Source organism: Leptidea sinapis, chromosome 2 (assembly GCF_905404315.1).
Source record: "Leptidea sinapis chromosome 2, ilLepSina1.1, whole genome shotgun sequence".
Classification (NCBI taxonomy): domain Eukaryota; kingdom Metazoa; phylum Arthropoda; class Insecta; order Lepidoptera; family Pieridae; genus Leptidea; species Leptidea sinapis.
In genome coordinates this window covers 22,913,546-22,928,399 of record NC_066266.1, presented here as the reverse complement: position 1 = coordinate 22,928,399, position 14,854 = coordinate 22,913,546, and the positions used below count along the sequence as shown (strand labels likewise).

The window sequence follows — 14,854 nt, the reverse complement described above, 5'->3', positions numbered from 1 at the left end:
CGTACATTTTCCTATTCCTACGAAGTTCGTGATTAGACATTTTGTCATTCGTTTACCTCATTCCCAAATTCACTTGATAATTACGTTTTCGTTGTTGGACATTGTTATGATCGTAACAACAACGTCACTTTTTACGACAGACTTATAGGTTTCGTTTTAGATAAAACATGCTAAGTCCCAGTTTGGTTTCCGCAAGGGTTCTAGTACAATGGACAGTCTAAGCAAATTTTGTCAATGATATTTGTAATTCCTTTTCTAAGAATGAACCTCTAGTAGGTGTGTTTTTAGATGTTTCATCTGCATATGACAATGTTCTTCATCCAGTGCTCAGGCAGAAAATGCTCCAGCTGAGTATTCCTGTGAAGATTGTAAACATAATTTTTAATCTCCTCTCTCCTAGATCTGTAATCAGACAGGTATGGAAAGGGCTTCCCCAAGGCTCTGTCCTTAGCCCGTTACTATAGAGTATCTACACATATGATTTAGAGCACTCAGTCAATTATTTTTGTGACACACTCCAATATGCCGATGACTTGCCCTTCTGTGTGTCTGTTAATAAAATTGAGGAGGCTGCTTTTCGCCTTAATTCAGCAATTAGCTATATCGATGATTGGCTTCTACATTATGGATTGTCCTTATCTAAAGAAGCACTGTGGTTGTTTTTTTTCGATCTGGACCCTTTTGTTTCAATATCATATGGCCAAAAAAAATTTACTGTTGTGGAAAAGGTAACATTTTTAGATATTGTTCTGGATTCTAGATTAACTGGCATTCATCATATTAACAATATTCTTAAAAATGTGAACATTTTGCGTTCTCTATCTAGAGTTTGTTGGGGCTTCCACCCATACACTCAGAAACTCATATATAATGCCCTGGGGCGTAGTCACTTTGATTACGGCACTTTCCTATTGGAACCTTGTAATAAATCTGCCCTGTGTTCCCTCGACAAAAAAAGCGCAATGCCTTCGGATAATATGTGGTGCTATGAAATCATCCCCAATTAATGCTCTCCAGGTATTGTGGTGAAGCTCCTTTGTATCTTAGAAGACACTTTTTATCTCATCGTTTTCTTTTCAAAGTCTTTCAATTCCCTTATCAACCCCTTATTTCTAAACTTCATATCCTGTCAGACTTTATTGCTTCTAATAAATACTGGTCTCATAAAGATTATCTCTGCCTTTTCAATAGTTTTGTTACTTATCTCCGTCTCCCTTACCCATATTTCAGTGCCAAAAGTTTCCTCTTTTTTGTATTCCTTTTCACGCCCTTGTCTTTCAACCCCAAAATCTCTTGGATCTTGGTAGTGAAAAAAATTCTCATGTTGCCCATAGCATCTGTATTCTCTGGTGAAGCTACAGCAGTCCTGGAAGCTTTAATTTTTATTGAGTTCCATCCTACTAAATAAATCTGTTATTCTCACTGATTCTAAGAGTTGTCCACAGGCTATTGCAACTAAACCATTCAAATCCAAACAAAAATTCCTCTATTTATAAAAAATTAAAAGCCCTCTTCCGCTGTCACTCTAAAAAAATGCAAGTTGTACTTGCCTGGGTTCCTGGCCATAGTGGTATTCTAGGTAACCAGACGGTCGACCATTGCGCCAGAGATGCAACAAATTCTGGAAGTGTGGATCACTACACAGCTTATGCCAAAGATTTACTTCCGGTCGGAAAACAACGCCTTTTATCATCCTGGAAAATGTAGTGGCAAAAAACTAGTTCTTCTAAAGGGAAATACTACGCTGATGTTGACTCCTCAATTCCTACTCGTCTATTTTATTGTACGAAGAGTTCTTCTTGTATGTAGAAAACCTTGAAAGAGCAAAAGAGCGATGTCACCTTCGGCAATATTTATTTAATAAACAAATTCCCGATGGGCAATTTGCCTTACTCGTAGTTTAAAAACAATGTAAAGAGATCATACCAATAATGCCTCTTAATAAAAATACGAGAGGGATTGATCCCTCTATCAAAGTCAGTTATATTATTTATATTAGTTATATAGGAACTCCATTTCAAGCCAGGAATGGCCGCAAAGATCACAATAACATGTTCTGTTTTACATAACAGAAGGACTGTAGGTACTGTATAAATTGACTGACTTGACATTACACGGATCTCGCAACTTTGTACGGTGGAAGAACTGAGTTGCAAGACTTGGTTAATTTTTTGAAAAGTTATGTTTTTGATGGCATTATTTATTTACATTTTATAAGTTCCTGTTCCAGCACTTCATATTTTATTTTTAGATAATTTCATCAACATCAGAAGGCACAAGTCAGCCTTTTATTAAACACAGTGATAACTTTATTTGCAGCCCAGCCACCGCTGCCGGCAACACTCTCAGTTTAAGTTTTTATTGTATTTTGTCATTGACGTACAATAAACAACAATCACGCTAATAATTGTCTGAAGCAGAACTCAGCCTACGCGTCCATTAGGCAGAGTTTTCGTTCAGTTGTTTTGATAGCCCATGGTATACAACGCCACTCAATGACAAAGTGTTCAGTTACAATGAGCTTCTTATTATAAGGGTATACAATAAATAGACTTTGAACATTACTGCCACCAAGTAAGGTGCTAATTTAAATGAATGTTTTAATGTTACCTGTATAAGTTAATGTATACGTATGTACAACGCCGCTTGGACATTTTTGACGACCTTTTATTAAGTGATTGTGTATCTAGTTTTTTAAAGTACGTCGATGCATTTTGTTTTTATTATAAAAAATATCTTATGTATTAGATTAATGAATTACTACATAGTTTTTAATACATATCAAAAAACTTAGATTTAAGAAAGAAAATAAATACATTAAAATGAACAGAATACAAATTAAAAATAAGACAATATATTTCCTGATATTATTGAAAATACTTGTGTAATTTCAATTCAATTTGCTTAGTAGTCTCTTGGACCAATATGGCATCAAACTTGACTTTCATAAGCATACATATTTTATCTAAATGAATAAAGAAATTGAATTAATTCATAAAATTACTTATTTTTTGTTATGTTATGGCTCCTTAAAAATTATATAATTATCAGTACATGTTTCGTAATTGTGTTTACTTCATTTACATTCCCAATCATTTGTTGAGTATGTGATTTTGTGTCGTAAGATGTAAATCCGATAGGGGTAATTTTAATCATAATAATTATATGACAGCACCTAAAATTACTCCTGTTAAAACTATTGCTATCCCAAAGGGGCACGCGGCGACTACTTCTATAGTATCATTATTCTAAGACTATAAGGATATACTACATACGTAACAAAGAGTATATAAACTCTACGATCAGTACCTACGTAGTTTGACTTTGGTGTGAAAACTGAAAATCTAAAAAATAAAGTTTTTAAAAAGTGTACTTGTATACTTTTTATTACATTTCTCATTATCTAGTAAACAATTAATTTGTTATTGCAATGGTGGGTTTCATAGGTTATTTATAATTATGGTAATGAAACAGTCAAGTGGAAATGATTTGTAAACTAATAAATATAATGAATTTCCTATTTTCAGGCTCGATATTTTAAAGAACAAGATATAGATGGTACGTCACATAGATTTTCTTTATATATTAATTAATATAAATTCAGTATAATGTATAAGAAATAAAATATTTGAATATTATATATGTAGGTCAAGTAAAACTAACTTATTATCAATATAAGTATTTTAGTAGTTTCTTTATGTAATAAACAGTGATGTTTAATAATATTGATGACAATAAAGCCAGAGTACGACTGTGTAATATGAGACCTTTAGAATTACATGTTGGCCTCAACAGATATTCAACTCAAATTCAGTCTGGAAAGTTAACAGACTTATCCAGAACAAAGGCAAACATATTCCTCCAATGTTAACAGTTTAAATAACTAGCTAGAATAACATCTTTGTTATCCTGTTTTTAAAACCTTTGGCTTAAGCCCTAATGAACCTAAGCAACATGTCACTGGGCATAGTGTTGCTGTAAAATAATTGGATGTAATTCCAGAAAAATGTTCAAAAAATCATGTCAAATTTGAGTTATGAATACAAAGCTGGTCATGTGATTCATATTAATGGACTTACAAAATATGGCAGCCCTACTGTCACTCTTTAAATGACATCATGACTTAGTAGTCCAACCCACATGTATGGAATACACTAAGATTTATTAAACTTTAAACACAAATTCTTTAAAATGTGATGTTTGTGGCTTGGAACGTTTTTCAAGAACTATGTCCACTTGTGAATATAAATATGTATTTAATCTTAGATCATTTTTATGTCTAGACTCTAGATAGACTATGAAAGTTGTGAAAACATCATTTTTCTTGACATTATTTGACATTATAGTTCACAATATATGATTGCTTTTTGCTTAAGCGCTTCAAACATATCTGTTGAATTTTGTTTTTCTTGGCAACCCTGGCACTGCGACGTAAAATTAACATCTGATTTTAATTTTATTTTAAATAATTAGAAATATTGAAAATAAATAAATCTTGATTTGCTGTTGTGTACATTAAAGTTACAAATTATATAAAATAAGTGTGGAATATAGCAATAATCTCAAGAAGATAATGGAATACAACTTTGTTGTACCGGTCCAACTGTCATATTACAAAATTCAAAAAACACAAAAATCAAGGGAAGTATTTTTTTTTATTTACTTACTACTAATACTTGTTAACATTGTAGTGTGTTGTTCGTTTCAAAGCGATATACAATTTATAACACTTTTACACTGCTCACAGTTGTCAGTTAAGTTCATACTTACTACGTTGGCCCTGTTTGTCTCTCTCAACTTGACTTGACATCGAAAAATCTTGAGTTTAGAACTAAACTATGTTGAGCAATGCACACACACTAACTCAAAGTGTCATATAAATTGCGAGTGTAAGAGAAAACTTGTCACACACATTAAACTAATATTCCTGGCCTGTTATCATGTTTTGGTTTTGGTATGTTTCATTATTCGGTCAATGTTTAATGATAGGTGTATTTATGACATTACTAGGTGACCCGGCAAACGTTGTTTTGCCATATAAATTGTATTGATCTTTTGCTTGCTAGATGATAAGAGATGGCGCTAGTTGTATTCATTAGTAACAATCACACTTCTTTTATATTTTGTATAATTCAAACTATAGTTTTATAAATTATAGCCTATTTGTTGTTCTGGTGTGTAAGCTATACTATTGTAAAGTTTCATCAAAATCTATTCAGTAGATTTTGCGTTAAAGAAGTTCAAACATACATCCAGACATACAAACTTTCACCTTTATAATATTAGTAGGATGACTAATCATAGTACACTCATACACTCATGCCCAATGTCAGGCTAATTTACTTTTTCTATCAGCTATTATCTTAAATTAAAAAAAATGTCTCAGGCGTAATAGGTACGACCACTGACTCTTACTGCGGTTTTTTAATTCAATATGTATGTTTAACGGTATAGAGTGATCTCTGGTTTAACAAGAGTGTATTGCAGGTGTTTTCAGGTATTAACAGATTATTATATTACAGAATTCCGTGAGTGCTTTTATCTATTTGCCCGGTCTGGCCAGATTACTTCTCTGGATGAGCTGACTGTAGTGATGAGATCCTTGGGAATGAGTCCAACTATACAGGAACTGACAGGTACATTCTAGAGTATTTTTAATATTCTTTTTTTTCTCTATACTATCCTCAACGATGCTATGATCAAACCTCCAATAGATATGTTTATGACTTAGAGCCTTAACATATAAATAAGATAGTTTGGAGTCCTTCTGCTAAAGAACTGGTATTTAACACTTTTTAAATAATTAGAAAAACAAAATTGTTTGACAACAAGTGTCGCGCGCCCGCAGAAACCACTTGATGAGCTGTTTTGGCGCCAATCCCAGTTCTGGCCACATGAAACCAAATGTTTATAATACTCAAGGTATTTTTCATTATGTGGGCTATGTTGTGGGTTGCTAGATAAATATGCTTGGTTATTGTAAACAAAAAACATGATTTATGATAGATTCGTGTTGTGATATCGCCCCTTTCAGAGTTGTACGAGAAATTGTGACTATTTTAAAAATATTTTATTTGTTAAAGTAAATTAAGTTGAAATACATTTAGATCGATTTTTTTGTTAAAGTAATTTAAGTTGAAAACTCATTAGTTGATTTTTGTTTATATAGAGAGACCTGTAATTGGCTATTATATGTACACTAATTTTTAAGACTAATTTGTAATATTTATGCTGTTGGTCTTTTCAATAAATAAATAAATAAATTTTGCTAAACGCGTCGCTCATAGTGGACACGATTTCTTTAAAAAAACACACACATACACAATAATGTTCCCGTTGTATGCTAAACAAATATTGCCGCCGCCAGTTAAAGCCAAATAAAAACTATGTTTTGTCTTCAAAAGCATTCCTCTTTGTCTTATGGGCTCTTAGAACCAAGAGCAATTAATAATACACCATGGTAAAGAAATCTCTCTGTGTTTTTGTCTGGGGATACGTAGATATTGGCAGTTTTTTGACGGCTGTCTTGCCGTGTCCACGGGGACATTGTGTTTCGGTCTGACTTAATATCTTATGTCTCAAGGTGACGAGCGCAATTGTAGTGCCGCTCAGAATTTTCGGGTTTTTCAACAATCCTGTGTGGCACTGTTTTGTAATAAGGGCGTATCATTTAACATCTGCTGAACGTCCTGCTCGCCTCGTCCCTTATTTTCATAAAAAAAAAACGGAAGCCTTCGCTAGTTCGACTCGCATTTGTTCGGTTTTTATAATATTTGTTTTTGCTTTATTATTTATTGCTAAGTAACTGATACACACTGTCTCAATATTAGCTGTTTAGCTTTGAATTTTACCCAGTACAGACGAATAAGAGTATTTGTATAACATATTTTGTTTGATTTAAAATTTTGTTAAAGGTCCAGTGGCAAATTAAAATAAACAAAAAAAACTTTAAAGTCAAAGTCCAATTTACTTTATTCAATTTGGCTTAAACTAATCGCTTTGAAGAAATATTTCTTTTAAATTACCGAATTTACCATAACATGTTCGTAAAAAGTTGAGCTCTTGAGCAGAACATCCAAGAAACTCGACGGCCACTCATTTCAATGAAATATAGTATTTTTCTAAATTGATTATTCGTTTTTTTTTTTTTTATTTATTTATTTTATTCAGAAACAAACAGTCATTTATAACTATATTAGCTGAGAAACATTTAGTAAAATATAGACCTACAGTTTCCTAGATTTTTAAAAACTACATCATTAATTATTTTATATAATACAAATTCTTAATTATAGACATAAGTTTTGAAGAGTTACATACCATCTACATTATTAACCTACAATTTTTTTTTTTTTTTTTTTAAATCTATTTTATAGTTTTATTTAAAGCAAACAATATTAACATAAGTATTGAAGAGTTTCCTACATTTTACAAACTACATTATTAATTATTTTATATAACACAAATACTTATTTATAGATATACATTTTGAGGAGTTACACACTACTTCAATTTTAATAACTACTTAATTAATTATTTTATTTAAAGCAAACAATATTAACATAACTTTGAAGAGCAACATACCTACATTATAGACCTACCGTTTCTTACATTTGTAATACTACATCATTAATTAATTGATATAAAACAAATACGTACTTAATATAAACATCATTTTTGAAAACCATCATATCTATTTAAAATAACTTGATTACTTTTTATCAGAAAGATACTCCAAAGCAGATTCTTTCAAACTGCTTAGGGATTCACTAAATAAATCTATGTGTAATAACTTATCATTGTACAACCTGCAAGCACGTCTTATGAATGCGTTTTCTGCGTAGTTTGTACGACTACGAGGTATTAGAAAAAGAGGCTTGCTCCGGCAAGTTCGTTCGCGACGTTGAGGTACTCTAAATGACAGTGAGTGCAATAAAGGTGGGGAATCGATAATATTATTTATAATTTTAAAAATAATTGATATATCAGTACAATTTCGACGGCAACTTAATGAGCATATTTCATGCCTTTTCAGTGATGTGTCATAATCCATATATAAGTGACCTGTACGATAATCGAGAGCTCTTAAAAATTTTTTCTGGACCCTTTCTATTTTATTTGCATAGATATTAAAAAATGGATTCCAAACAGAACTAGCAAACTCGAGATGACTGCGAACATAACTATTAAACAGCACCTTGTACGTTAAAGCTCTCTTAAAGGGCTTTCCTACCCGAAGTATGAAACCTAATTGTTTAAAACCTTTATTTATAATGCTATCTATATGAGGTACAAAAGTGACTTTAGAATCCATAATTACACCTAGATCACGAATTTGATCAACGCGGGCTAGTTCTTTTTGAAAAAGTTTGTATTGAAATTGTATAGGTTCTCTTTTTCTGCTATAACTTATAACAAAATACTTATCGGTATTCAAAAATTGGTTATATTGTTTACAAAATGTCTCGAAATTACTTAAATCACTCTGTAAGGTATCACAGTCACCAATATCGCGGATGACTTTAAAAATTTTTGTGTCATCGGCATATAACAGTAAATTGGAACGGTTTACACTTTCTATGACATCATTAAGGTATAATATAAATAACAACGGTCCTAAATGTGACCCTTGTGGAACGCCAGAAGTAATGAGTCTGTACTGAGAGGTATACCCATCCACTGCAACTGCCTGCGACCGGTTTTCAATGTACGACTTTATCCAGCGAAAAAGATCCCCGTGTATACCAAGTTGCCAAAGTTTCAAGAGGAGGCGTTCATGAGAAATTTTATCGAATGCTTTGGCAAAATCAGTGTACACGGCATCCACCTGGTTATTATTATCTAAGGCTTCCAAAATAATTTCAGTGTACGATAAAAGATTTGTTTCAACACTGCGACCTTTTACAAAACCATGTTGATATATACTAATATGACGACGTACAGCGGCAGACAGCTGGTCGGTGACAATCTTCTCTAATATCTTGCCTAATTGGCATAGTTTGGAGATGGGCCGATACTTCTCAATGTCACAGCTGATTTCTCCTTTCGGTATCGGAGTAACAAGCGCACGTTTCCAAATAGAGGGCACACAACCTTCACGAAGAGACTTCTCAAATAGTAAAGTGATAGGAACAGATAACTCGTGAGAACATTTGTTTATGATAACTGGATGAATACAATCAGGACCGGCTCCCTTATTTATGTTGATTGACTTAAGATATTTATGCACAAGGTCTTTAGTTAAAATTATGGTATTCATGTCAAAAACTGTATTTTTTACTGGTGGAAGATTGTGCAGCTCAATGGTACCAGCTTTTTCAAATACAGAGTGGAAGTGTTCGTTAAACATGTCGCATATCTGGGTGCCAGTTGAAGCCGATACACCTTTATAATACATAACTTGTGGAAGACCACTCCTTGCGGAGATTGTCTTCATATAAGACCAAAAGAACTTTGGGTTAGACGTAATTTTATTTTCTGTGGAGATTATGTAATTTTTATAGCATATACGTTCTAATTTATCAATTCTTTTTCTTATGCATCTAAAACTGTCGTAATCTAATGGGTTGCCATATGTCTTCCATAGTTTATGGTACTTTTTCTTTTCATTCAGTAATCTTATGAGGGGTTTTGTATACCAGGGAGGCTTATTTGAATATGTGCGTAGAGGGCGCTTTGGAACATGCGTGTCTATCAAACGATTTAGAATTTCATAAAAAATTAAAATACACTCCTCCAATGATCGTCTTGAAAATAGCAAAAACCAATCAATCTTAGACAGCTCGTTATTAATTTCAGCAAAATTCGAGTCGAAAAAACAATGTTTAAGAATACGCGCGGGTATAAGAGAGAGTGGGTGAATTAAGTTTAACTCAATTTGTAACGCTTTATGATGTACCACTTCGTTTACAATAGGACAGTCGCTGGTGAGAACATTGCAATTTCTATTACATAAAATAAGGTCTAACAGCCGCTGATTTGAATTAAAACTAGTATTAAATTGTTGTAGGCCAGTAAAACATAGAAACTCATTTAGTGGCTCCACCCTCGAGTCGGTACCATTGTCAAGACGCATATTATGATTATCCGTGCTAGACCACTGAGCATGTGTTACGTTAAAGTCACCTGTTATAAGAAAAATATCATTAGAATATTCTGTAATTAATTGAGTACAAATTTCAAAGAAGTTTAAAAGTGTATCTTTGTACAGAGGCCCATGCGGAATGTAAACACAACAAATATGCAATGATTTGTTTTTGCTGTTAATATTTGGAGACAACGGTATTGTAACCCATACGCAGTCGGAGGTGGCGCGCGGGGGGCATGGCCAGTTCTGGCGCACAGGCAGATAGTCGCGATTCACCGCCACCATCACTCCTCCGCCTCGCTCCAATCCGCTCGCCTCAGCTGATCGATCGCACCGATAAATTAAATATCTATTATCAATAATTTCTCCGTCATAAATATTTGACGTTAGCCACGTTTCGGTAATACAAATGAAATCATAACCAGACTGTGCAACCTGTGAATAAAATCTTTGTGTTTTTGTACGTAATCCTTGTACGTTTTGATAATAACCGCTAGTCGTAAAGTTAGACATCATTGACGGAAATAAAATATGTTTACATAAGTGTATGTGTAATTATTATATAAATTACTATTAAAGATGTATTGCGGTACACTTAATTTTAAAACTTGAATTATTTCTGTGAAATAGTGAAAAATGCATGCAGTTAAAGTTTTGTTCTGAAAAATGTTTGTAGGTAAAGTTTTTTGTAGTGTAGTTTGTAGTTTAAATGAAACATAAATACCTTTATAGTCGGTGGTTGCAGGTTGAACTCTTAAAATAACGATTAGGTAACATGATTTACAAAATATAATAAGTAAAAGAAGGAAAATAAGAAAATAATTATGTACTAGTCACTTTATCTTGTCTAAATCGAGATTCCTGTTTATCAACGTGACTTTCGACGTTTCTGTTTTTCTCACCAGTATTTTGCAATCTCGAACCCATACGTAAGCAATTTTCCCATCTTTCTTCAACTGGCGAGCGCGTTTGAGCATCAGCTTATTGGTCGGAGTTAGATGATCCCCCACGTATATGTTGTTAGCCGGGCCGTCGAGACCTAAAGAGGAAGTAACGAGTCCCCTACGCGCCCGTACGGCTGACAGGAGTTGGTCTTTATAAATGCGGCGAGTGAACTTAACAATGACTGTTTTAGGTTACCTAAAAGGAAAAGGTGGTAAGATGTCATTTGCGGACTTCCTGGAGGTGATGCATATACATTCCAGGGCTGAGAATCTACCACATGAGGTGAGGTTTTTTTTTATGTATCAATTTGGTGGTGTGACCTACCAAAGTGCTAAGCGATTATTTAACTCTATATATATAATAATATGTCAAATGTGTATAAGAAATGAATCCGTTACACTCAGATCATTTATACGTCTAGATAGACCACGACAACTGTGAAAACATCGAAAAAAAATTGAGGTTTAACCTCTATTTTGAGCAATGCAAACACACTTACTTGTATCTTTTATATTGGTAATTTTTGTCTTTCTTTATTCTTTAATGTTGGTTTTTCTACGTATAAGGTATTTGGGTAGGTTTTCAGTTTTAAGTAAGTATGTGTTATGCTGTAAGTAATTAAAAATTTTAAAACGTTTCTAAACCACAGCGCGAGTTTGTCTCGTAATGGGCTACGCTGAAAACCAGCGCTGTAGCATTTGCTACAGCATACGCTGAGCGGTGTCCATTTTCGCATCATTATCGATTCTATTGTAAAATATATAATTATGTTCACAAATATTATTTAACTTTAAGCGATATTGTTATGTTTTACTTTAAGGTGTATAATAAAACTTTGTAAATTAAATTGTGTGATGATGATGTGAAATAAAATATGTCTATGTCTATGTCTATGACTTACAGAAAGTGGCATATGTATCGCGAGTGTAAGCATTCGCTTGTCACTCACAATAAAGTGATAGACCTGGCCTGTTTTCATTGGTTCTCATTGTCAGTAACAAACAAATTTGTTTAGATTAGAGCGACATCTCAAGTCAATTTCCTAATATAAAAATATTGTGATTGAGTATCTTATCAACCGTAAAGTAGATCCTGTAGATGAAGTCACAACATGAGGGTTGAACAACGCATACAAGATTTTATAACGATCTCGCTCCACTCGAACGGTTAGCTCAGTTGGTTAGAGCACCGGCACGGAACGCCGGAGGTCGTGAGTTCGAATCCCGCATAGTTCATGAAATTCTGTTGTTTTTCAAATTTTATTTGTGTATTAATCCTAGAAGCGAGGGTTATCACTTTAAAACATAACAAATTGTTTAGATTTACAAGAGCGACATCTCAAGTCAATTTCCTAATATAAAAATATTGTGCTTGGGCAAGTTATCAACTGTAAAGTAGATCCTGTAGATGAAGCCACAATCTGAGAGTTGAACAAAAAGACATATCAAGATTTGTGAACTTTACGTCACTCGATCGGATGGCTCAGTGGAAGAGCGCTCGCAAGGAACGCGAGAGGTCACGGGTTGGGGTCCCGCATCGTTCATAAAGTTTTGTTTTTAAATTTAATTTGTGTAATTAATCCCAGAAGTGAGGGTTATCACTTTAAAAATATAACATTTTACTCCTAGGTATCGAGTAAAGCAGTTATTATGTCATTGTTTCTTTTGTTATTCAAGTTGTAAGGTACTAACACTGACCTCTAATATATACCACTGGACTGGCGGCTGTCAAAGTGCTTTTGTGCCTGTTTGATATTCGCCATTGTGGCGCTGTTGGCCATGTAGCGAGAGTCTGCGATACTAAAACGAATGATGACAACCTCAGCACACAGATAGATGGTGGGATACTATTTACAAAAAAAAATGTGTACTTTATTACGTTGATTCTTGAAGTAAATGGGTAGTAAATAACTAAATAGCTTGAAAATTGTACCTGCATTCATTATCACACGCCTCAGCCCTGAGAAAATGCCCGATAAGTAAGCTGAGTAGATCTTAGTGAGTGTAAACTAATTTATCAATGTGTTACGAGTCCACCGCAGGCGTCAACCGAGTGCGATTTAAAATGAATAGACCCGCCAGGTCTATAAAGTATCTGTTTATTTATAAGGTGATTTTATTACCTGAAACTTAACTCTACTATTCGGTATGTGTATTTAGTATGTATGAAAAAACGGCTACGCTCCTGCGATTCCTCTAGTGTTTCAAAAGAGTGGGCAGCGTTAATATGCGCTCCTATTCTATAAATATAAAAAACATATGTGGAAAGTATATTTTTCTGAAGGAATTATTGTTAACTTGATTCAGGTCACACTAAGTGACAGACACAAATTTATAATGTAGGCATTACAAGGCTAAATCGAGTTAGTAAGTCTTTTGTTGGGCGATTTATATATATGCTTTTACATGAAGACCACAGAAAATGTTCAAAACAAATTTATTACGAAATTCAAAAGAATTGCTAAAAAACGTTTGTATGGTAAAGGTTACTATAACTTAATGACACTGATTGAGATTGGGAATGGAGCGACCACCAGGCTATTAAATAATAAGTTTAATTGTATCTTGTTACTTTGTAACCATATTTTTATGAAAAAAAAAGAAAGCCCGCTGAGTTTCTTGCGCCAGTTCTTCTCAGGTCTGAGGCGTACTTTTTGGAATGGGTGATAGTTTTTGACTTCCAATAAATGATATCATATCCTATTTTGAATAAAAATATTTGAATTTGAATAGACTTTATTGATTTGCGCAGGTGGTAAACGCATTCAAGGCTGCAGATATAGAGAAGAAGGGCACAATTCCTGCTAAGCAGCTTCGTAATCTGTTGCAAAACTGGGGCGAAGGACTATCGGCTCGGGAGGTATTATAAATTTGTTGTTTGCTTGTAGATATCGCGAACATCCGTGGTTTAATCTATCGCATTTATCCAAGGGTAACCTGATTTCTGCCATTGAAATTTGGTCTTCGCTCTACACTCCATAAAATTGGCTACCATTCTGAGTTCCTCACCATCTTGAATCGTTCGCTCACAATGCGGTATCTTAGCAACTTTCTTCACCATTAAGCTGCCTTGCGCGGTGTATTCTAGAGGTCCCGGGTTCGAATCCCGGCAGGTGCAAGCATTTATATGATGAATATGGATGTTTGTTTTGTGTCAAGGATGTTTATATGTATTTATGTATGTTTAAATAAGTATATTGTATTAAATATATCGTGGTCTTGTAACCCATAACACAGGCTATATATGCCTCATTTGGGGCAAGATAATTTGTGTAAAAAGTGTGTCAATATTATTATTATTATCCAGGACCATATGATATGAGTATTTTAAAATAGCCTTCCTGAAAAGCCGGCACAGCTCCTGTGTTGTTCCAACAGTGAGGTAGCGATCTGTTCCCTATGACTTCAGACAGAAATGATAACTTTATCAAGTGATAACGTGATATTTTTTACCAAGTTGTGGCACTTGTAACGGAGTATATATAGGTCAAACAGGTCGAAATTTCGAAATTAGATTAAAGGAACATATTGCCGCATTTAGGAATAATCATCCCGAAAAATCACACTTCGCGAACATTTAATTGACACCGGTCACTCACTCGGAAACAATAATAATTTTAATATTTTACATACATGTGTTAAAGGATTTTGCTTTAATGTGTTAGAGTAATTAGAAATAATAAAACAAAAAAATAACATGTTTACATTGTTGAATGAACAAACAAATTTAGTCCCTTCACCATTGTTACGTATCTCTTCCGGGGGTAATGCGTTACAACAAACGACCAATCACAGCGCGTCATTTCATGGGACGGACAGATTT

General features: G+C 33.7%; 1 protein-coding gene across 1 annotated transcript in view; it reads left to right on the top strand.

The window, feature by feature from the left end:
- The first annotated feature begins 3,760 nt into the window (after positions 1-3,760).
- LOC126973802 (calmodulin-like protein 4) overlaps positions 3,761-14,854 on the top strand; it is a 12,762-nt gene continuing 1,668 nt past the window's right edge. Inside the window, exons 1-4 of the mRNA XM_050821143.1 lie at positions 3,761-3,822; positions 5,455-5,636; positions 11,223-11,314; positions 13,784-13,891. Of these exons, the coding sequence (XP_050677100.1) occupies positions 3,761-3,822; positions 5,455-5,636; positions 11,223-11,314; positions 13,784-13,891 (444 nt within the window). The remainder of the gene's footprint in view (positions 3,823-5,454; positions 5,637-11,222; positions 11,315-13,783; positions 13,892-14,854) is intronic.